This window comes from Salmo salar, chromosome ssa01 (genome assembly GCF_905237065.1).
Source record: "Salmo salar chromosome ssa01, Ssal_v3.1, whole genome shotgun sequence".
Lineage (NCBI taxonomy): Eukaryota > Metazoa > Chordata > Actinopteri > Salmoniformes > Salmonidae > Salmo > Salmo salar.
The window spans coordinates 106,415,286-106,439,892 of NC_059442.1; the positions used below are offsets into that span (position 1 = coordinate 106,415,286).

Below are 24,607 nucleotides of genomic sequence, written 5' to 3' on the forward strand. Positions count from 1 at the left end.
TGTAATGGTCTTACATGTTATTAATATGTAATGGTCTTACATGTTATTAATATGTAATGGTCTTACATGTTATTAATATGTAATGGTGTTTTTGTCCACACATTGATGATAGCCTAACAGCTGAAATGTTTGTTGCCTCAACAGTAGTGGCTGAATATTGTCCTTTGACAGTCCTTTGACAGTAACAGCTGAATACTTTCTCTTAAGCACAATTCTATTTCTTATAAAGTATTGTTGTTTCAACATCTCTGTCCCTTAGTAGCAGGTGACGTGAGCTCCACTGACACACAACTCAATTAGATTTGATTTACACAGAGCCTCAGATTCCATTACAAAGGGCCCAGGGTCTGAACCTAGTGAAAAGCCGGAGTAGGGTGACAGGGTGTTAAACACTCAGCGAAGGAGGAGTAGGGTGGTGAACACTCAGCGAAGGAGGAGTAGGGTGGTAAACACTCAGAGTAGGAGGAGTAGGGTGACAGGGTGGTAAACACTCAGAGAAGGAGGAGTAGGGTGGTAAACACTCAGAGAAGGAGGAGTAGGGTGACAGGATGGTAAACACTCAGAGTAGGAGGAGTAGGGTGACAGGGTGGTAAACACTCAGAGAAGGAGGAGTAGGGTGGTAAACACTCAGAGAAGGAGGAGTAGGGTGATAGGATGGTAAACACTCAGAGTAGGAGGAGTAGCGTGACAGGGTGGTAAACACTCAGAGAAGGAGGAGTAGGGGTGACAGGTTGGTAAACACTCAGAGTAGGAGGAGTAGGGTGACAGGTTGGTGAACACTCAGAGAAGGAGGAGTAGGGTGACAGGGTGGTAAACACTCAGAGAAGGAGGAGTAGGGTGACAGGATGGTAAACACTCAGAGTAGGAGGAGTAGGGTGACAGGGGTGGTAAACACTCAGAGAAGGAGGAGTAGGGTGGTAAACACTCAGAGAAGGAGTGTAGGGTGAGAAAACCGAGAAGGAGGTTAGGTAAGGGTGGTAAACACTCAGAGTAGGAGGAGTAGGGTGACAGGGTGGTAAACACTCAGAGAAGGAGGAGGGGGTGACAGTGGTAAACACTCAGAGAAGGAGGAGTAGGGTGACAGGATGGTAAACACTCAGAGTAGGAGGAGTAGGGTGACAGGGTGGTAAACACTCAGAGAAGGAGGAGTAGGGTGGTAAACACTCAGAGAAGGAGGAGTAGGGTGACAGGATGGTAAACACTCAGAGAAGGAGGAGTAGCGTGACAGGGTGGTAAACACTCAGAGAAGGAGGAGTAGGGTGACAGGTTGGTAAACACTCAGAGTAGGAGGAGTAGGGTGACAGGTTGGTGAACACTCAGAGAAGGAGGAGTAGGGTGACAGGGTGGTAAACACTCAGAGAAGGAGGAGTAGGGTGACAGGATGGTAAACACTCAGAGTAGGAGGAGTAGGGTGACAGGGTGGTAAACACTCAGAGAAGGAGGAGTAGGGTGGTAAACACTCAGAGAAGGAGGTGTAGGGTGACAGGGTGGTAAACACTCAGAGAAGGAGGTGTAGGGTGACAGGGTGGTAAACACTCAGAGTAGGAGGAGTAGGGTGACAGGGTGGTAAACACTCAGAGAAGGAGGAGTAGGGTGACAGGGTGGTAAACACTCAGAGAAGGAGGAGTAGGGTGACAGGATGGTAAACACTCAGAGAAGGAGGAGTAGGGTGACAGGATGGTAAACACTCAGAGAAGGAGGAGTAGGGTGACAGGATGGTAAACACTCAGAGAAGGAGGAGTAGGGTGACAGGATGGTAAACACTCAGAGAAGGAGGAGTAGGGTGGTAAACACTCAGAGAAGGAGGAGTAGGGTGACAGGGTGGTAAACACTCAGAGAAGGAGGAGTAGGGTGGTAAACACTCAGAGAAGGAGGAGTAGGGTGACAGGATGGTAAACACTCAGAGAAGGAGGAGTAGGGTGACAGGGTGGTAAACACTCAGAGAAGGAGGAGTAGGGTGGTAAACACTCAGAGAAGGAGGAGTAGGGTGACAGGATGGTAAACACTCAGAGAAGGAGGAGTAGGGTGACTGGATGGTAAACACTCAGAGTAGGAGGAGTAGGGTGACAGGGTGGTAAACACTCAGAGAAGGAGGAGTAGGGTGCTGTAAACACTCAGAGAAGGAGGAGTAGGGTGACAGGATGGTAAACACTCAGAGAAGGAGGAGTAGGGTGGTCACTCAGAGAAGAGGAGTAGGGTGGTAAACACTCAGAGAAGGAGGAGTAGGGTGACGGTGGTAAACACTCAGAGAAGGAGGAGTAGGGTGACAGGATGGTAAACACTCAGAGAAGGAGGAGTAGGGTGACTGGATGGTAAACACTCAGAGAAGGAGGAGTAGGGTCTACTCAGAGAAGGAGGAGTATGGTGACAGGATGGTAAACACTCAGAGAAGGAGGAGTAGGGTGACTGGATGGTAAACACTCAGAGTAGGAGGAGTAGGGTGACAGGGTGGTAAACACTCAGAGAAGGAGGAGTAGGGTGGTAAACACTCAGAGAAGGAGGAGTAGGGTGACAGGATGGTAAACACTCAGAGAAGGAGGAGTAGGGTGACAGGGTGTTAAACACTCAGAGAAGGAGGAGTAGGGTGGTGAACACTCAGCGAAGGAGGAGTAGGGTGACAGGGTGTTAAACACTCAGAGAAGGAGGAGTAGGGTGGTGAACACTCAGCGAAGGAGGAGTAGGGTGGTAAACACTCAGAGAAGGAGGAGTAGGGTGATAGGGTGGTAAACACTCAGAGAAGGAGGAGTATGGTGACAGGATGGTAAACACTCAGAGAAGGAGGAGTATGGTGACAGGATGGTAAACACTCAGAGAAGGAGGAGTAGGGTGACTGGATGGTAAACACTCAGAGTAGGAGGAGTAGGGTGACTGGATGGTAAACACTCAGAGTAGGAGGAGTAGGGTGACAGGTTGGTAAACACTCAGAGTAGGAGGAGTAGGGTGATAGGATGGTAAACACTCAGAGTAGTAGGAGTAGGGTGACAGGGTGGTAAACACTCAGAGAAGGAGGAGTAGGGTGACAGGGTGGTAAACACTCAGAGAAGGAGGAGTAGGGTGACAGGGTGGTAAACACTCAGAGAAGGAGGAGTAGGGTGACAGGGTGGACTGTAGAAAGAAAAGAATATAAGAAATAGAGGAAGAAAACCCAGTAAAATAAATATCTATAGTATTTAATGAAGAGCCTCTTGTTGATGTTGAAACTATCTTTCTCTTTCCTCTCTTTCTCTCGCTCTCTTAGACAGAAAGAGTATCTGTTTTTGTTTCTCTTTCTCTCTTCCTCTCTGTCCCCTCCACACACACACACACACACACACACACACACACACACACACACACACACACACACACACACACACACACACACACACACACACACACACACACACACACCTACACTAAGCCAACTGCTTAATCTGCGTTATTCTGTGAGTTGAGTGGACTTCAAAAGGACAAGAATTTGAGCGAATGTGTTTAAGTTTGTTTACTGAACTCTGCTCAAAGTGAGCTGCATTTGAACAAGCTTGTTTAGTAAAATTACTTATTCATGTTTGCTCAAAACCACACCCATCATTACAATATTTCCCACCATGCTCTTGCAGGTTGATTTTCAGAATTGTTTTTTTCAATACCTGTTTTGTTATGTAGCATACATTTGTTAGTTGATTAGTCTTATGCTACACAAACATAAATAACATAATACATTTTTCTAAACTAATCGTCTCAATAATCAATCTTCCCTACCCCTGCAGTCATCCTCAATGCAGGTTGCGCATTAATTAAAAGTTCCAGTTGTTGGATATCCTTACTCTGGCTGGATTCCAATAGGAATTACACATCACTTTTCAAGACAACATATTACTTACAGGCTTGATGTGGCATGTAAAACAGGAGTTTCAAACAACAGTGTTAGGGTGTTACTTGGCCCTCAATGAAAGGCCTTATGATGTATGGTCATCAAGAGTAGAATTATAAAGATAATTCACTTGGTGAAGGCTACAGGAATGAAAGCCATTCAACAACCATGTCTCTGTCATTAACAAATATAGTCATGGGTGGTAACTACAATTCACTGGAAAAGGCAAGGCACACTGGGAAATATGCAAATAAGGTAGAATACATTCTCAGATTGAATTGTATGTTTACTGAACCTAAAATGTAAAGTTGAGTGAACATACAATTCAACTTGAGAATTTCTGTAGGGTCAGCCAAAATGTTGAGCAAACTCACAATCCTCTTGCAGCGTTACAAAATTATGTTGAATCAACATTTTTATTTTTAGAGTGCAGTACTGTTATTCTGTGTTGTAATTCTCCACTGGTATGTCACAGTATAATTTGCACTATAAATCCAGCTGCAGCAGAAAACCCCCTCAAGCCAATGTCTCCACGTCTTCAACGCTTTGACGACAGCCAACAGCTCCCGGTCCCACACATCATAGTTTCGCTTCACCGGGCTGAGCTTCTTCGAGAAGAAGGCACAGGGGCGGAGCTTCTGTGGCGTGCCCGAGCGCTGAGAGAGCACGGCTCCAATCTCAGCCTCGGACGCGTCCTCCTCCACCGTGAACCCCAAAGAGTGATCCGGATGGGCCAGCACGGGCGCCAAGGTAAACAGAGCCCTTAGGTGACCAAAAGCCCTATCCGCCTCAGCCGACCACTGCAACCAAACCGGACCCCCCTTTAGCAGTGAGGTAATGGGAGCCGCTACCTGACCAAAACCTCGGATAAACCTCCGGTAGTAATGGGCAAACCCTAGAAACCGCTGCACCTCCTTTACCGTGGTGAGAGTCGGCCACTTACGCATGGCTGAAATGCGGTCACTCCATCTCCACCCCTGAGGTGGAAATGCGGTATCCTAAGAAGGAGATGGACTGCTGGAAGAACAGGCATTTCTCAGCCTTGACATACAGGTCATGCTCCAACAGTCGACCAAGCACCTTGCGCACCAAGGACACATGCTCGGCGCGTGCAGCGGAGTATATCAGAATGTCATCGATATACACCACTACACCCTGCCTGTGCAGGTCCCTGAAAATCTCGTCCACAAAGGCTTGGAAGACTGATGGAGCATTCATCAACCCGTACGGCATGACGAGGTACTCATAATGCCCTGAGGTGGTACTGAACGCTGTCTTCCACTCGTCTCCCTCCCGGATACACACCAGGTTGTAAGCACTCCTGAGATCTAGTTTCGTGAAGAAGCACGCCCCGTGCATTGACTCAATCGCTGTGGCTATGAGAGGTAGCGGGTAACTGTACTTCACAGTGATCTGGTTTAGGGCTCGATAGTCAATACACGGGCGCAGACCACCCTCCTTTTTCTTCACAAACAAGAAACTCGAGGAGGCGGGTGAAGTGGAGGACCGAATGTACCCCTGACGCAGAGATTCGGAGACATATGTCTCCATAGCTGCCGTCTCTGCCTGTGACAGGGGATACACGTGACTCCTAGGAAGTGCGGCATCTACCTGGAGGTTTATCGCACAATCCCCCCGACGATGGGGTGGTAATTGAGTCGCCTTCTTCTTGGAGAAGGCGAGAGCCAAATCGGAATATTCGGGGGGAATGCGCACGGTGGAGACCTGGTCTGGACTTTCCACTGTAGTAGCTTTCCACCGTGACCACCCCGTGAGAGCCCTCCGTTGCCAGGAAACAGTGGGGTTATGACAGACTAACCAGGGTAGGCCTAGCACCACGGGAAACGCAGGAGAGTCAGTGAGGAAGAGACTGATTCTCTCCTTGTGATCCCCCCTGCGTCACCGTACCCAGGAGAGCGGTGGCCTCCCTAATTAACCTTGACCCTATTGGTCGACTGTCTAAGGCGTGAACTGGGAAGGGCATAGCCACTGGAACAATGAGGATCCCTAAACTATGGGTGAATGATCGGTCTATGAAATTCCCAGCTGCGCCTGAATCGACGAGCGCCTTATGCTGGGAATGCGGGAAAAACTCAGGAAAAGTAACATGAAAAACAGGTGTGCAACAGAGGGCTCTGGGTGAGAATGGTGCTGGCTCACCTGGGGTGATGCCAGAGTGCCCTGCCTGCTGCCTCTACCCCCAGAGGAACCAATCCGACACCGACCGGCAGTGTGACCTCTGCGGCCACAGATGGTGCACGTGAAGGAACTTCCTCCAGTCTCCCTGAGCGCAGCACCTCCCAGCTCCATAGGTATCGGAGTGGTGGTGCTGGGGGATGGAACCGACAGATCCCGATCTGGACGTCCGCGGGTAGCCAGCAGCTTATCCAGCCGAATGGACGGGTCCACCAGCTGGTCGAAGGTGAGGGTGGTGTCCCTGCAGGCCAACTCCCGACGGACGTCCTCGCGCAAACTGCAGCGATAGTGGTCGATCAGGGCCCTGTCGTTCCATCCTGCGCCGGCGGCCAGGGTCCGAAAGTCCATCGCGAACTCCTGGGAGCTCCTCGTCCCCTGCCTCAGGTGGAAGAGACGTTCACCTGCCGCTCTACCCTCGGGCAGGTGGTCGAAGACGGACAGGAAGCGGCGGGTGAAATCCTCGAAGTGGTCCAGCGCCGCATCTCCTTCTCCCCACACAGCGTTGGCCCACTCCAGAGCTTTCCCCAAGAGGCACGAGATGAGGGTGGACACCCTCTCACGGCCCGAGGGAGCCGGGTGAACGGTCGCCAGATATAAATCCAGCTGCAGCAGAAAAATTTGGCAGCGTGCGGCCGTCCCATCTTACTCCCTGTGAAGTGCGAGACGAATCCCACTGGAACCGGGTGCGGAGGGGGTGAGTAGTGGAGACCCCTGTTGTGCTGGTGGGGGCGCTGGAGGGACACCCTGTCTCTCCTAGCGGTCTATCGTCTGGACGACGCGGTCCATGGCGGCGCCGAGATGGTGAAGCATCGCCGCGTGCTCCTGGATGCGCTCCTCGACTCTACTATCAGGGGTACCTGCAACTGCTGACTCCATAATTCAGGTGTGGAATTCTGTAAAGAAGTGCGTAACTGGCTGCAGGGAAGTCAGGCGCAGGAGAGCAGAAATGGGTACCAAACGGAGCCCTTTGAGGCAAACAAAACACGACACTCAGAAAACTAAACACTCACGGGTTACAATAACCCGGCGCAAACCAGCCTGCAGTACACATACATTTACACATAACAATTGCACACACAGACATGGGGGGAAACAGAGTTATATGCAAGACTAGTAATGAGGGAATGCAAACCAGGTGTGCAGGAAAACAAGACAAAACAATTGGAAAATGAAAGGTGGATCTGCGATGGCTAGAAGACCGGTAACGTCGACTGTCGAACGCCACCCGAACAAGGAGAGGGACAGCCAGTTTCACTGCATTGTTCCTCTCTAATCAGGGACTGTTTTAGACCTGGGACACCAGGTCGGTGCAATTAATTATCAGGTAGAACAGAAAACCTGCAGGCTACCTGTAACGGCTGTCGTCGGGAATAGAGGACCAAAACGCAGCAGGAATGTGGATGCTCATCTTGTTATTTATTTTAAATGAAGAGAACACCAAAATAACAAAACGAAGAACGCACAAACAACAAAACAGTCGTGTCATGCTCACACAGGCAAAACAAGAAACAATCTCCCACAACACTACACCAAACAATTACCCATATATAGGACTCTCAATCAGAGGCAACGAGAAAGCACCTGCCTCCAATTGAGAGTCCAACCTACACATAGAAATACCACAAACCAGAAAGAACATAGAAATACAAAACATAGAACATAAACCAAAACCCGGAAATAATAAATCTAACACCCTACTACATAAACCATCACCCCGAAACACAAACAAAATACCCTCTGCCACGTCCTGACCAAACTACAATAGCAAATAATCCCTAAACTGGTCAGGACGTGACATTACCGGACCTCGTAGGGTAAGAGTTGAGTACCCCTGCTCTAAACCTTACATAAAGTAGACAATGTAATCGGGTTCTTGCATATATAAATTACGTTTAACTTGGATTTCCACGTGAATCATGTATCGATGTCATTGCAAGTTTTATGTGAGTTACGATTAAGAGTCAGACCATACTGAGTAATACAGATATCAATATTATCATTATATTCTACTGTACTATCATACTATACTATCATACTGTCATATCATACTATGATATACTATGATATACTATCATACTATACTATCATATCATACTATCATACTATACTATCGTATCATACTATCACAGCATACTATCATACTATACTATCATACTGTAGTAATATGTATGATTTAGTGCAAATGTTCTTCCTGTTATCTTTCAGCTACGGCCTGCTGGGTCCGAGTGGGTGTGGGAAGACCACACTGTTGAAATGCATTGTGGGAACCCTGAAGATCTCCCGAGGGCACATCAGCGTGTTGGGGAAGCCGCCAGCATTTCCTGGACACCAGGTCCCTGGGAGGATGGTGGGGTACATGCCACAGGTAAACTGTTACCTTATAGGTACACTACATACCACAGGTAAACTGTTATCTTATAGGTACACTACATACCACAGGTAAACTACATACCACAGGTAAACTGTTATCTTATAGGTACACTACATACCACAGGTAAACTGTTATCTTATAGGTACACTACATACCACAGGTAAACTGTTACCTTATAGGTACACTACATACCACAGGTAAACTGTTATCTTATAGGTACACTACATACCACAGGTAAACTGTTACCTTATAGGTACACAACATACCACAGGTAAATCGATCCATAGATGACGCAATCTCTATCGCAGTCCACACTGCCCTCTCCCACCTGGACAACAGGAACACCTATGTGAGAATGCTGTTCATAGACTACAGCTCAGCGTTCAACACCATAGAGCCCACAAAGCTCATCACTAAGCTTAGGACCCTGGGACTGAACACCTCCCTCTGCAACTGGATCCTGGACTTCTTGATGGGCTGCCCCCAGGTGGTGAGGGTAGGTAACAACACATCCGCCACACTGATCCTCAACACGGGGGCCCCTCAGGGGTGCGTGCTCAGTCCTCTCCTGTACTTCCTGTTCACCAACAACTGCGTGGCCGCGCACGACTCCAACACCATCATTAAGTTTGCTGACGACACAACGGTGGTTGGCCTGATCACCAACGACGACGTCAACAAGACAAATGAGCTGATAATGGACTACAGGAAACGGAGTGCCTAGTACGCCCCCAACCACATCGACCGGGGTGTAGTGGAGCGGGTCAAGAGCTTCAATTTCCTCGGTGTCCATATCACTAAGTAATTATTATGGTCCACACACACCAACACAGTCATGAAGAAGGCATGACAACTCCTCTTCCCCCTCAGGAGGCTAAAAATATTTAGCATAGGCCCTCAGATCCTCAAAAAGTTATACAGCTGCACCATTGAGAGCATCTTGACTGGCTGCATCACCGCTTGGTATGTCAACTGCTTGGCATCTGACCCCAAGGCACTACAGAGGGTAGTGCATACAGTCCCAGTACATCCCTGGGGCAGAGCTCCCTGCCATCCAGGACCTCTACACCAGGCGGCGTCAGAGAAAGGCCCTAAAAATTGTAAAAGATTCCAGCCACCCAAGCCATAGACTGTTCTCTATGCTACCGCACGGCAAGCAGTACCGATGCACCAAGTCTAGAACCAACAGGACCCTGAACAGCTGCTACCCCCAAGCTATAAGACTGCTAGTTAGTTAAATAGTAACCAATAGCTACCCGGACAACCTGCATTGACCCTTTTTGCACTAACTGTTTTGACTCATCACATACGCTGCTGCTACTGTTTATTATCTATCCTGTTGCCTAGTCCCTTTACCGCTACCTATATGTACATATCTTCCTCAATTACCTTGTACATGGACTCGATACTGGTAACCCTGTGTATATAGCCAAGTTATCTTTACTCATTGTGTATTTATTCCTCGTGTTATAATTTTTCTATTTTTCTCTCTGCATTGTTGGGAAGTAGATAAGTAAGTAAGCATTTCACTGTTAGTCTACACCTGTTGTTTACCAAGCATGTGACCAATCAAATTTGATTTGATTTGACAGATGCACAAACGCACCTCAGTTCCAAATGGACTCCTAACCTTTAGACACTATGGAAGTGTATTGACATACGACTATAAATACCATGACAACATGATATGTCAACATAACATACTATAGCAAAACACACCATTTTAATTTGTCTCTTAATTTTGTTCTTGTCTATCTTCATTTAAAAATTGTGTAGAAAACGTTTAGTGTTTTTATCTTTCTCACCTTTGTAATAAACGTGCTGTATAAATAAAGTTTGATTTGATATCAACACAACACATACCATGACATAACATTGTGTTCCTCTTTAGGACCTGGCGTTGTACAATGAGTTTACCATCAGTGACACCCTGACGTTCTTCGGACGGATCCACGGCCTGTCAGCTACGGACACCCAGGCACGCATGGACTTCCTGGTGGACTTCCTGGACCTACCTCAGAAGAGCAAACTAGTCCGAAATCTCAGGTAACAAAACCCTACATAGTGGTGAGCCCGTTAAATCCAGCCCACGGATGGGTTGAATTTATATATATGTATACCAAATGGAAACTATGTATAAATGATAATGATCTACATCTATAGTCTCTTCACTCTGTCCAGCTTGATAACAGTCATCTATAGTCTCTACACTCTGTCCAGCTGGTAACAGTCATCTATAGTCTCTACACTCTGTCCAGCTTGATAACAGTCATCTATAGTCTCTTCACTCTGTCCAGCTTGATAACAGTCATCTATAGTCTCTTCACTCTGTCCAGCTTGATAACAGTCATCTATAGTCTCTACACTCTGTCCAGCTTGATAACAGTCATCTATAGTCTCTTCACTCTGTCCAGCTTGATAACAGTCATCTATAGTCTCTACACTCTGTCCAGCTGGTAACAGTCATCTATAGTCTCTACACTCTGTCCAGCTTGATAACAGTCATCTATAGTCTCTTCACTCAATCCAGCTTGATAACAGTCATCTATAGTCTCTTCACTCTGTCCAGCTTGATAACAGTCATCTATAGTCTCTTCACTCAATCCAGCTTGATAACAGTCATCTATAGTCTCTTCACTCTGTCCAGCTTGATAACAGTCATCTATAGTCTCTTCACTCAATCCAGCTTGATAACAGTCATCTATAGTCTCTTCACTCTGTCCAGCTTGATAACAGTCATCTATAGTCTCTTCACTCAATCCAGCTTGTTAACAGTCATCTATAGTCTCTTCACTCTGTCCAGCTGATAACAGTCATCTATAGTCTCTTCACTCTGTCCAGCTTGATAACAGTCATCTATAGTCTCTTCACTCTGTCCAGCTTGATAACAGTCATCTATAGTCTCTTCACTCTGTCCAGCTTGATAACAGTCATCTATAGTCTCTTCACTCTGTCCAGCTTGATAACAGTCATCTATAGTCTCTTCACTCTGTCCAGCTTGATAACAGTCATCTATAGTCTCTTCACTCTGTCCAGCTTGATAACAGTCATCTATAGTCTCTTCACTCTGTCCAGCTTGATAACAGTCATCTATAGTCTCTTCACTCTGTCCAGCTTGATAACAGTCATATATAGTCTCTTCACTCTGTCCAGCTTGATAACAGTCATCTATAGTCTCTTCACTCTGTCCAGCTTGATAACAGTCATCTATAGTCTCTTCACTCTGTCCAGCTTGATAACAGTCATCTATAGTCTCTTCACTCTGTCCAGCTGGTAACAGTCATCTATAGTCTCTTCACTCTGTCCAGCTGGTAACAGTCATCTATAGTCTCTTCACTCTGTCCAGCTTGATAACAGTCATCTATAGTCTCTTCACTCTGTCCAGCTGATAACAGTCATCTATAGTCTCTACACTCTGTCCAGCCTGATAACAGTCATCTATAGTCTCTTCACTCTGTCCAGCTTGATAACAGTCATCTATAGTCTCTACACTCTGTCCAGCTTGATAACAGTCATCTATAGTCTCTTCACTCTGTCCAGCTTGATAACAGTCATCTATAGTCTCTTCACCCTGTCCAGCTTGATAACAGTCATCTATAGTCTCTTCACTCTGTCCAGCTAGATAACAGTCATCTATAGTCTCTTCACTCTGTCCAGCTTGATAACAGTCATCTATAGTCTCTTCACTCTGTCCAGCTGATAACAGTCATCTATAGTCTCTACACTCTGTCCAGCCTGATAACAGTCATCTATAGTCTCTTCACTCTGTCCAGCTTGATAACAGTCATCTATAGTCTCTACACTCTGTCCAGCCTGATAACAGTCATCTATAGTCTCTTCACTCTGTCCAGCTTGATAACAGTCATCTATAGTCTCTTCACTCTGTCCAGCTTGATAACAGTCATCTATAGTCTCTTCACTCTGTCCAGCTAGATAACAGTCATCTATAGTCTCTTCACTCTGTCCAGCTTGATAACAGTCATCTATAGTCTCTTCACTCTGTCCAGCTTGATAACAGTCATCTATAGTCTCTTCACTCTGTCCAGCTTGATAACAGTCATCTATAGTCTCTACACTCTGTCCAGCTTGATAACAGTCATCTATAGTCTCTTCACTTCTGTCCAGACTTTATAACAGTCATCTAAACAGAAGTTATACAGTCGGGTGCATAAAACATTCCAAAAGCGATGTATAAAGGACTATATATTTTTTTAAGTCGACGTTAAGGAAATATAGTACATTTTAAATGCGTCACTCCAGACCTCTGTGAAGAGCGTATGCGACCGGCAAGATGTTATGGTCCACGTTCATTTGGCGTGGGATAGTTTCCCCTTGCCCATGACGAGGAGAGGTCAAATACAGAAGCGGTGACCCATGTCCTCATTATGGAGAGGAGTTATCAGTGCTGTCCCCAGAACACACACACCTTTGTGGGTTAAACGGTTAGTGGGTTAAAGGGTTAGTGGGTTAATGGGTTCAAGGGATAATGGGTTAAAGGGTTAGTGGGTTAAAGGGTTAGTGGGTTAAAGGGTTAGTGGGTTAATGGGTTAAAGGGTTAGTGGGTTAAACGGTTAGTGGGTTAAAGGGTTAGTGGGTTAATTTGTTAAAGGGTAAGTGGGTTAATGGGTTAGTGGGTTAAAGGGTTAGTGGGTTAACCGGTTAATGGGTTAAAGGGTTAGTGGGTTAAAGGGTTAGTGGGTTAAAGGGTTAGTGGGTTAAATGGTTAGTGGGTTAAAGGGTTAGTGGGTTAATGGGTTAAAGGGTTAGTGGGTTAAACGGTTAGTGGGTTAAAGGGTTAGTGGGTTAATGGGTTAGTGGGTTAAAGGGTTAGTGGGTTGAAGGGTTAGTGGGTTAAAGGGTTAGTGGGTTAAAGGGTTAGTGGGTTGAAGGGTTAGTGGGTTAAAGGGTTAGTGGGTTAAAGGGTTAGTGGGTTAAAGGGTTAGTGGGTTGAAGGGTTAGTGGGTTGAAGGGTTAGTGGGTTGAAGGGTTAGTGGGTTGAAGGGTTAGTGGGTTAAAGGGTTAGTGGGTTAAAGGGTTAGTGGGTTAAAGGGTTAGTGGGTTAATGGGTTAGTGGGTTAAAGGGTTAGTGGGTTAAAGGGTTAGTGGGTCTCCATCTCCTCCCTCTCTTCTAACCAGCATAGGTCCATCATGTCCACAAAACCATGTGACCTGTGCCTAGAGACTATGGCTGAGTCCCCAATTGCACTAGTATATCCCATTTTGACAAAGTATGCTACAGCCAGGGCTAAGATGGCTAGAAAAAGAAGGAAACAGTTTCCCCCTAAGTGAGTTTCTGTTTGTGTGTCACGGGCTTCTGTAAAAATGCAGTGTTTTTGCAGCAGACATCTGTCAAGCTGTCAATGCCAAAGAGAAGACTCCCTCACTTCCATCATAACAACTCCTCAATGCTGGCTTATTACCATACATTTAACCATAGTATTACAGTGTTATTGATTAGACCTATTTAAAAATCATCATAAAAATCTATTGAACTTCTATGTGACCATTTAATTAACACACTTCAGCTGCAGAAGGTCATACATTATATTAATGCATGTAATGTGATTCAGAATGTTGCATCTTATACAACTGTCAAACATAGAGCAGAACCAACAGCTCAGTCCCAGTATCCTGACTGTACAGAACCAACAGCTCTCTGTCCCAGTATCCTGACTGTACAGAACCAACAGCTCTCAGTCCCAGTATCCTGACTGTACAGAACCAACAGCTCTCAGTCCCAGTATCCTGACTGTACAGAACCAACAGCTCTCTGTCCCAGTATCCTGACTGTACAGAACCAACAGCTCTCTGTCCCAGTATCCTGACTGTACAGAACCAACAGCTCTCTGTCCCAGTATCCTGACTGTACAGAACCACCAGCTCTCAGTCCCAGTATCCTGACTGTACAGAGGCAAGGCCTCCAGAGAAATGTGTCTGAACTAACTCACCAATTATGTCATAGTAGTGTAATTGGCCCTTGAACCTGTGAAAGCACTGGTGTGGCCCCCAGCTCTCGGCATCCCCCCTACCTCACAAGGACCCAGTTCTGCCCTGTAGTACAAGAAACATCCCCCTACCTCACAAGGACCCAGTGCTGCCCTGTAGTACAAGAAACATCCCCCTACCTCACAAGGACCCAGTGCTGCCCTGTAGTACAAGAAACATCCCCCTACCTCACAAGGACCCAGTGCTGCCCTGTAGTACAAGAAACATCCCCCTACCTCACAAGGACCCAGTGCTGCCCTGTAGTACAAGAAACATTCCCCCTTGACCTCACAAGGACCCAGTTCTGCCCTGTAGTACAAGAAACATCCCCCCTTGTACCTCACAAGGACCCAGTGCTGCCCTGTAGTACAAGAAACATCCCCCAACCTCACAAGGATCCAGTGCTGCCCTGTAGTACAAGAAACATCCCCCTACCTCACAAGGACCCAGTGCTGCCCTGTAGTACAAGAAACATCCCTCTACCTCACAATGACCCAGTTCTGCCCTGTAGTACAAGAAACATCCCCCTTGTACCTCACAAGGACCCAGTGCTGCCCTGTAGTACAAGAAACATCCCCCCTTGTACCTCACAAGGACCCAGTGCTGCCCTGTAGTACAAGAAACATCCCCCCTACCTCACAAGGACCCAGTGCTGCCCTGTAGTACAAGAAACATCCCCCTACCTCACAAGGACCCAGTTCTGCCCTGTAGTACAAGAAACATCCCTCTACCTCACAATGACCCAGTTCTGCCCTGTAGTACAAGAAACATCCCCGTACCTCACAAGGTTAGTGTTGCCCTGTAGTACAAGAAACATCCCTCTACCTCACAAGGTTAGTGTTGCAGGGTTTCTCTGCTTTGCTGCCTAACCAGCCCTGCTAACACACCTACTACACTGAGAAGCCAGTGAGAGTGACGCAAGTCAAACAAATGCAGCTGGATGGATCAGATATATCAGGTGTTTTATGTAACGTGTGTGTGTGTGTGTGTGTGTGTGTGTGTGTGTGTGTGTGTGTGTGTGTGTGTGTGTGTGTGTGTGTGTGTGTGTGTGTGTTTACAGCGGAGGGCAGAAACGGAGGGTGTCTCTGGGAGCAGCCTTACTTCAAAACCCCCAGTTATTGATTCTGGATGAACCCACAGTCGGGGTGGACCCTGTGCTGAGAGCCAAGTATGTACTGGACAACAACACACACACACACACACACACACACACACACACACACATACAAAACCTACAATAATTCACCTGCTTCACATTTCCCCTTTTCCATCCAGTATAATGAATGTCATATACAGTCTGAAGATAACATGTATGTTTCTGAACACCACTCTCTCTCCAACAGTCTCAACCCGTCAAACACACTCTCTGCCCCTCATTACAGAAACCATTTTGTCTCTCATTCAGAAGGACTGTATAAATCCTGTTGGAAGTATCTGGGTGTGTAATCTGATTGTGTAATGGTACCAGTGCTCTGTTACAAAGCCCAGCCAAATCAGTCTAGTCAGGGTAATCCCAGGCAGGTCATAAGGCTAAGGCTGTGTGTCAAATGGCACCCTATTCCCTTTATAATGCACTACCAGGGCTCATAGAGCTCTGGTAAGTAGTGCACTTTATAGAGAATAGGGTGCCATTTGGAACAACAGGATGTGCCCTTAAACTGAGTTGTGTCATGTGTCCCTGTAGGATCTGGCAGCATCTAGTAGAGATTGTGAAAACTGGAAAAGTATCAGTCGTCATCACCACTCACTACATCGAGGAGGCCAGGCAAGCCAATGTGGTAAGACACTCACTCTCACACACACACACACACACACACACACACACACACACACACACACACACACACACACACACACACACACACACACACACACACACACACACACACACACACAGTCCTTTTGTCAAATGCTCCTCTGTGAACGCTGTGCCTTGTTTATCTGTTGTCATAAGAGGAAAGGGGAAACACACAGCTCAACTGACCGGCCCTCCTCAAATACTTTATGAGCAGGCAATTATCAGGTCCCCTCTGCTGAGAAACAATGGGTCCTTTGGTAGTTCCTGTAGTTCTTCTGTGTTTCACCGATTTAGAAAGGGGGGAGAGGTGGACTATGGGTCTGCGTGTGTGTCACACCATCAATGGTTTGGTTGTCTTCAATCAGAACACACTGTTCCAGTTATAAACACTATTCCAGTTGTATGGCCCTCACCATGTCCTCCATCAGACTAGTAGTGTTCATTCCCTATCCTGACTGGTTCAAAGTCTAATACCTAGGAGCTACTGCTCTGTAAATCTACAGATTAGGTTACTGTAAAACCTTCTTCCTGCTTTTCCTCTGCGATGATGTTTGTTTCTGAGCAGCCTTTTTCCTCAGTGAGGAAATGAAATGTGATCGAGTGGTGAAGGGGACAGACATGAACTACAGTACTGAGGGGATGTTCTGGTTCTGTAGCACATGGACCATGAACTACAGTACTGAGAGGATGTTCTGGTTCTGTACCACATGGACCATGAACTACAGTACTGAGGGGATGTTCTGGTTCTGTACCACATGGACCATGTGGATGTTCTGGTTCTGTACCACATGGACCATGAACTACAGTACGGAGGGGATGTTCTGGTTCTGTACCACATGGACCATGAACTACAGTACTGAGGGGATGTTCTGGTTCTGTACCACATGGACCATGAACTACAGTACTGAGGGGATGTTCTGGTTCTGTACCACATGGACCATGACTACAGTATGGGATGTTCTGGTTCTGTACCACATGGACCATGAACTACAGTACTGAGAGGATGTTCTGGTTCTGTACCACATGGACCATGAACTACAGTACTGAGGGGATGTTCTGGTTCTGTACCACATGGACCATGAACTACAGTACTGAGGGGATGTTCTGGTTCTGTACCACATGGACCATGAACTACAGTACTGAGAGGATGTTCTGGTTCTGTACCACATGGACCATGAACTACAGTACTGAGAGGATGTTCTGGTTCTGTACCACATGGACCATGAACTACAGTACTGAGGGGATGTTCTGGTCCTGTACCACATGGACCATGAACTACAGTACTGAGAGGATGTTCTGGTTCTGTACCACATGGACCATGAACTACAGTACTGAGGGGATGTTCTGGTGCTGTACCACATGGACCATGAACTACTGTATTTACATGCCTTATGTGTTCATATCCGCTTAGAGCTTCATTTGAGCAAACAGTGGTTGTTTAAGATCCATATGCTTGTTCATATTGTACTCTTAACTGATTCATGAACTGATTCATGAGCTGATTCATAAGCAGGTGAAAATAAACATGCAGTAAGAATATACAGTAGATTGTCTGTAAATAACTAATGTGAATATGTACAGAAAACCAAAGGAGGAAGTCTTCACAGTATATCTGGTTATGTGCCTCTATGGGCCCTGGTCAAAAGTAGCGCACTAAATAGGGAATAGGGTGCATTTTGGTACGCACAATAGATGTCCTTTACAATACAGATCTAAGATCAGATTAACCTTTAACCCCCTATAGAGCTGTATCAATATAGGGATGGAACATATCTGACCCTGTGTCTGAGGTATCAGTGGTTAGTGGTAACTTCTACCTACTGTATTCCATCCCCTTTGACCTGTTACCATGAGACAGACATTCAGATAACTTCTACCTACTGTATTCCATCCCCTCTGACCTGTTACCATGAGACAGACATTTAGATAACTTCTACCTACTGTATTCCATCCCCTCTGACCTGTTACCATGATACATTTATTTAGATAACTTCTACCTACTGTATTCCATCCCCTCTGACCTGTTACCATGAGACAGACATTTAGATAACTTCTACCTACTGTATTCCATCCCCTCTGACCTGTTACCATGATACATTTATTTAGATAACTTCTACCTACTGTATTCCATCCCCTCTGACCTGTTACCATGATACATTTATTTAGATAACTTCTACCTACTGTATTCCATCCCCTCTGACCTGTTACCATGTGACAGACATTTAGATAACTTCTACCTACTGTATTCCATCCCCTCTGACCTGTTACCAAGAGACAGACATTTAGATAACTTCTACCTACTGTATTCCATCCCCTCTGACCTGTTACCACGAGACAGACATTTACATCTGAGTAATGTAGCAGATGTTCTTATCCAGAGAGACGGATCAGATCTCACTTCTCTATTGTAGCCAGTTCAATGTCCTGCTGAGCCACTAAGGCAGAAGTGAAAGTAGTGTGAAGTGCATAGTACTGTATTCTGCATTTAGCTTCTCACACTCAACAAATATCTCACTGGAAACACACTGATAAGACTCTCTGTTTCAAATGGCACCATATTATTATTATTATTATTATTATAATGCACTACCTTCTACCAGGACCCATAAGGCTCAGGTTAAAAGTAGTGCACTATCTGGGAATAGGGTGCCATTTGGGACATAGAGGTTCCTTGTACCACCTGTGTAATGTATTCTGAATGCATTTAGGGCACATTCTATCACCACAAGTCTACAGTATTACCTCTGTGTTATAGTCTACAGTACTACCTATGTGTTATAGTCTACAGTTCTACCTCTGTGTTATAGTCTACAGTATTACCTCTGTGTTATAGTCTACAGTATTACCTCTGTTCTAGTCTACAGTACTACCTCTGTGTTATAGTCTACAGTATTTCCTCTGTGTTATAGTCTACAGTACTACCTCTGTGTTTGTAACGGCTGTCGAAGTGATTAGACCAAGGCGCAGCGGGTTGCGTGCTCATCATTATTATTTATTCAAGAGAACACGGAAAAACAAGAAAAAACACAACAGTAACAGTTTGCAGGCTATACACAAAGCAATGCAAAAACATTCACCCACAAACCCCAAAGGAAAAACAGGCTGCCTATGTATGACTCTCAATCAGCAACAACGATCTACAGCTGTTCCTGATTGAGAGCCATACACGGCCGAAACAAATTAAACCACCAACATAGAAAATGAACATAGAACGCCCACCCATGTCACACCCTGGCCTAACCAAAAACAGAGGAAAAAACGCTCTCTATGGCCAGGGCATTACAGTACCCCCCTCCAATGGTGCGGACTCCGGCCGCAAAACCTGACTCTAAAGGGGAGGGTCCTGATGGGCCTTCCTACAACGGCGGCTCTGGTGCGGGACGTGGACCCCGCTCCACCCTCGGCTTGACCCACTTAGGTGGCGCCCCTGGCTGCACCGGAGGACTGGCGGGCGACCCTGGCTGCGCCCGGCTGGCGGGCGACCCTGGCTGCGCCCGGCTGGCGGGCGACCCTGGCTGCGCACGGCTGGCGGGCGACCCTGGCTGCGCACGGCTGGCGGGCGACCCTGGCTGCGCCCGGCTGGCGGGCGACTCTGGCTGCGCCGGACAGGCGGGCGACTCTGGCGGCTCCGGACAGGCGGGCGACTCTGGCGGCTCCGAACAGGCGGGCGGCTCTGGCGGCTCCGGACTGGCTCTGGGCGGCTCTGGCGGCTCCGGACTGGCTCTGGGCCGCTCTGGCGGCTCCGGACTGGCTCTGGGTGGCTCTGGCGGCTCCGGACTGGCTCTGGGCGCAGGCACAGGATTCACCAGGCTGGGGAGACATGCAGGAGGCCTGGCTCTGGGCGCAGGCACAGGACTCACCAGGCTGGGGAGACATGCAGGAGGCCTGGCTCTGGGCGCAGGCATAGGACTCACCAGGCTGGGAAGACATGCAGGAGGCCTGGTTCTGGGCGCAGGCACAGGATGCCCCCGGCTGGGGAGACATGCAGGAGGCCTGGCTCTGGACATAGGCACAGGACTCACCAGGCTGGGGAGACATGCAGGAGGCCTGGCTCTGGGCACAGGCACAGGACTCACCAGGCTGGGGAGACATGCAGGAAGCCTGGCTCTGGGCGCAGGCACAGGACTCACCAGGCTGGGGAGACATGCAGGAGGCCTGGTTCTGGGTGCAGGCACAGGACTCACCAGGCTGGGGAGACATGCAGGAAGCCTGGCTCTGGGCGCAGGCACAGGACTCACCAGGCTGGGGAGACATGCATGAGGCCTGGTTCTGTGCGCAGGCACAGGATAGACCGGGTCCTGGAGACGCACTGGAGGTCTGGAGCGCACGGCCTGCACCACCCGTCCTGGCTCGATGCCCACTCTCGCCCGGCAGATGTTAGGAGCTGGGATGTAGCGCACCGGGCGCTCAACGCGTACTGGGGACACCGTGCGCGCTGCCGCATAACACGGTGCCTGACCAGTACCACGCTGCCTCCTGTAAGCACGGGGAGCTGGCTCAGCTCTCCAACCTGACTCTGCCACACTCCCCGTGTGCCCCCCCAAAAAAAACATTTTGGGGCTGCCTCTCGGGCTTCCTTGCCAGCCGTGTTCCCTCATACCGTTGCCGTTGGTCCTTCCTTCCTGCTGTCTCCGCTCTTCTGAGTGCCTCTACTTGTTCCCATGGGAGCAATCCCTTCCGACCAGGATCTCTTCCCAAGTGTAGAATCCCTTGCCGTCCAGGATGTCCTCCCATGTCCAGTCCTTTCTCTCCCTGGCCCAGGATCCTTGCTCCTCCTGGGCACGCTGCTTGGTCCTTCTTTGGTGGGTGAATCTGTAACGGCTGTCGAAGTGATTAGACCAAGGCGCAGCGGGTTGCGTGCTCATCATTATTATTTATTCAAGAGAACACGGAAAAACAAGAAAAAACACAACAGTAACAGTTTTGCAGGCTATACACAAAGCAATGCAAAAACATTCACCCACAAACCCCAAAGGAAAAACAGGCTGCCTATGTATGACTCTCAATCAGCAACAACGATCTACAGCTGTTCCTCATTGAGAGCCATACACGGCCGAAAAAAATTCAACCACCAACATAGAAAATGAACATAGAACGCCCACCCATGTCACACCCTGGCCTAACCAAAATCAGAGGAAAAAACCCTCTCTATGGCCAGGGCGTTACAGTGTTATAGTTATAGTCTACAGTACTACCTCTGTGTTATAGTCTACAGTATTACCTCTGTGTTATAGTTATAGTCTACAATACTACCTCTGTGTTATAGTCTACAGTATTACCTCTGTATTATAGTCTACAGTATTACCTATGTGTTATAGTCTACCGTACTACCTTTGTGTTATAGTCTACTGTATTACTTCTGTGTTATAGTCTACAGTACTACCTCTGTGTTATAGTCTACAGTACTACCTCTGTGTTATAGTCTACAGTACTACCTCTGTGTTATAGTCTACAGTACTACCTCTGTGTTATAGTCTACAGTACTACCTCTGTGTTATAGTCTACAGTACTACCTCTGTGTTATAGTCTACAGTATTACCTCTGTGTTATAGTTATAGTCTACAATACTACCTCTGTGTTATAGTCTACAGTACTACCTCTGTGTTATAGTCTACAGTACTACCTCTGTGTTATAGTCTACAGTATTACCTCTGTGTTATAGTCTACAGTATTACCTCTGTGTTATAGTTATAGTCTACAGTACTACCTCTGTGTTATAGTTATAGTCTACAGTACTACCTCTGTGTTATAGTTATAGTCTACAATACTACCTCTGTGTTATAGTCTACAATACTACCTCTGTGTTATAGTTATAGTCTACAGTACTACCTCTGTGTTATAGTTATAGTCTACAATACTACCTCTGTGTTATAGTCTACAATACTACCTCTGTGTTATAGTCTACAGTATTACCTCTGTGTTATAGTCTACAGTACTACCTCTGTGTTATAGTCTACAGTATTACCTCTGTGTTATAGTCTACAGTATTACCTCTGTGTTATAGTCTACAGTACTACCTCTGTGTTATAGTCTACAGTATTACCTCTGTGTTATAGTCTACAGTATTACCTCTGTGTTATAGTCTACAGTACTACCTCTGTGTTATAGTCTACAGTATTACCTCTGTGTTATAGTCTACAGTACTACCTCTGTGTTATAGTCTACAGTATTACCTCTGTGTTATAGTCTACAGTATTACCTAAGGCTCTTTCTTAATCTTTCCCTGATTCCTCACATCCTCTCTCCTCGCCTCCTTCCTCACTCCATTGTAAATAACCCTGCTGTTTTCTATCGCTCCAGGTGGGTCTGATGAGGAATGGCCAACTGTTGGCAGAGGGACATCCAGAAACCATGATGAAACAGCACAATGCACCGGTGAGTACCCTATAACAGAGTGGACTGCTGACAGAGTGGACTGCTGACAGAGTGGACTGCTGACGGAATGGACTGCTGACAGAGTGGACTGCTGACGGAATGGACTGCTGACAGAGTGGACTTCTGACAGAGTGGACTGCTGACAGAATGGACTGCTGACGGAATGGACTGCTGACAGAGTGGACTGCTGACAGAGTGGACTGCTGACAGAATGGACTGCTGACGGAATGGACTGCTGACAGAGTGGACTGCTGACGGAATGGACTGCTGACAGAGTGGACTGCTGACAGAGTGGACTGCTGACAGAGTGGACTGCTGACAGAATGGACTGCTGACGGAATGGACTGCTGACAGAGTGGACTGCTGACGGAATGGACTGCTGACAGAGTGGACTGCTGACAGAATGGACTGCTGACGGAATGGACTGCTGACAGAGTGGACTGCTGACGGAATGGACTGCTGACAGAGTGGACTGCTGACGGAATGGACTGCTGACAGAGTGGACTGCTGACAGAATGGACTGCTGACGGAGTGGACTGCTGACAGAGTGGACTGCTGACAGAGTGGACTGCTGACAGAGTGGACTGCTGACGGAATGGACTGCTGACAGAGTGGACTGCTGACAGAGTGGACTGCTGACAGAATGGACTGCTGACGGAATGGACTGCTGACAGAGTGGACTGCTGACAGAATGGACTGCTGACGGAGTGGACTGCTGACAGAGTGGACTGCTGACAGAGTGGACTGCTGACAGAGTGGACTGCTGACGGAATGGACTGCTGACGGAGTGGACTGCTGACGGAGTGGACTGCTGACGGAGTGGACTGCTGACGGAGTGGACTGCTGACGGAGTGGACTGCTGGCGGAGTGGACTGCTGGCGGAGTGGACTGCTAATAGAATTTACATCTATCAGTGTTGAGGTCTAGCATTTTTGTTGGCTAATAGTGTTGTTAGCTTTGTGAAATGTTAACGATGGTGACGACTAACAGTGTTGACCCCTAACGGTGTTAATGCCTTACCATTCTAACCCTTGACTTTTGTCTTTGTGGCCAGTTTATTTTTTCTGTCTGCTAACAGTAGCCCTTTATCACCACTAGACAACAGTCCTGCTAACAGTAACTCTTTATCACCACTAGACAACAGTCCTGCTAACAGTAACCCTTTATCACCACTAGACAACAGTCCTGCTAACAGTAACTCTTTATCACCACTAGACAACAGTCCTACTAACAGTAACCCTTTATCACCACTAGACAACAGTCCTGCTAACAGTAACTCTTTATCACCACTAGACAACAGTCCTACTAACAGTAACCCTTTATCACCACTAGACAACAGTCCTGATAACAGTAGCCCTTTATCACCACTAGACAACAGTCCTGCTAACAGTAACACTTTATCACCACTAGACAACAGTCCTGCTAACAGTAACGCTTTATCACCACTAGACCACAGTCCTGCTAACAGTAACTCTTTATCACCACTAGACAACAGTCCTACTAACAGTAACCCTTTATCACCACTAGACAACAGTCCTGCTAACAGTAACCCTTTATCACCACTAGACAACAGTCCTGCTAACAGTAGCCCTTTATCACCACTAGACAACAGTCCTGCTAACAGTAACCCTTTATCACCACTAGACAACAGTCCTGCTAACAGTAACCCTTTATCACCACTAGACAACAGTCCTGCTAACAGTAACTCTTTATCACCACTAGACAACAGTCCTGCTAACAGTAACCCTTTATCACCACTAGACAACAGTCCTGCTAACAGTAGCCCTTTATCACCACTAGACAACAGTCCTGCTAACAGTAACCCTTTATCACCACTAGACAACAGTCCTGCTAACAGTAACCCTTTATCACCACTAGACAACAGTCCTGCTAACAGTAACCCTTTATCACCACTAGACAACAGTCCTGCTAACAGTATCTCTTTATCACCACTAGACAACAGTCCTGCTAACAGTAACTCTTTATCACCACTAGACAACAGTCCTGCTAACAGTAGCCCTTTATCACC

At 47.1% G+C, this 24,607-nt stretch overlaps 1 protein-coding gene across 5 annotated transcripts in view; it reads left to right on the top strand.

The window, feature by feature from the left end:
* abch1 (ATP-binding cassette, sub-family H, member 1) overlaps window positions 1-24,607 on the top strand; it is a 61,265-nt gene that overhangs the window by 3,485 nt on the left and 33,173 nt on the right. For all 5 annotated transcript variants that reach the window (XM_045687207.1, XM_045687239.1, XM_045687224.1 and 2 more), the window contains 5 exons: window positions 8,255-8,414; window positions 10,312-10,466; window positions 15,466-15,573; window positions 16,090-16,183; window positions 22,504-22,578. In XM_045687207.1, the coding sequence (XP_045543163.1) occupies window positions 8,255-8,414; window positions 10,312-10,466; window positions 15,466-15,573; window positions 16,090-16,183; window positions 22,504-22,578 (592 nt within the window). The remainder of the gene's footprint in view (window positions 1-8,254; window positions 8,415-10,311; window positions 10,467-15,465; window positions 15,574-16,089; window positions 16,184-22,503; window positions 22,579-24,607) is intronic.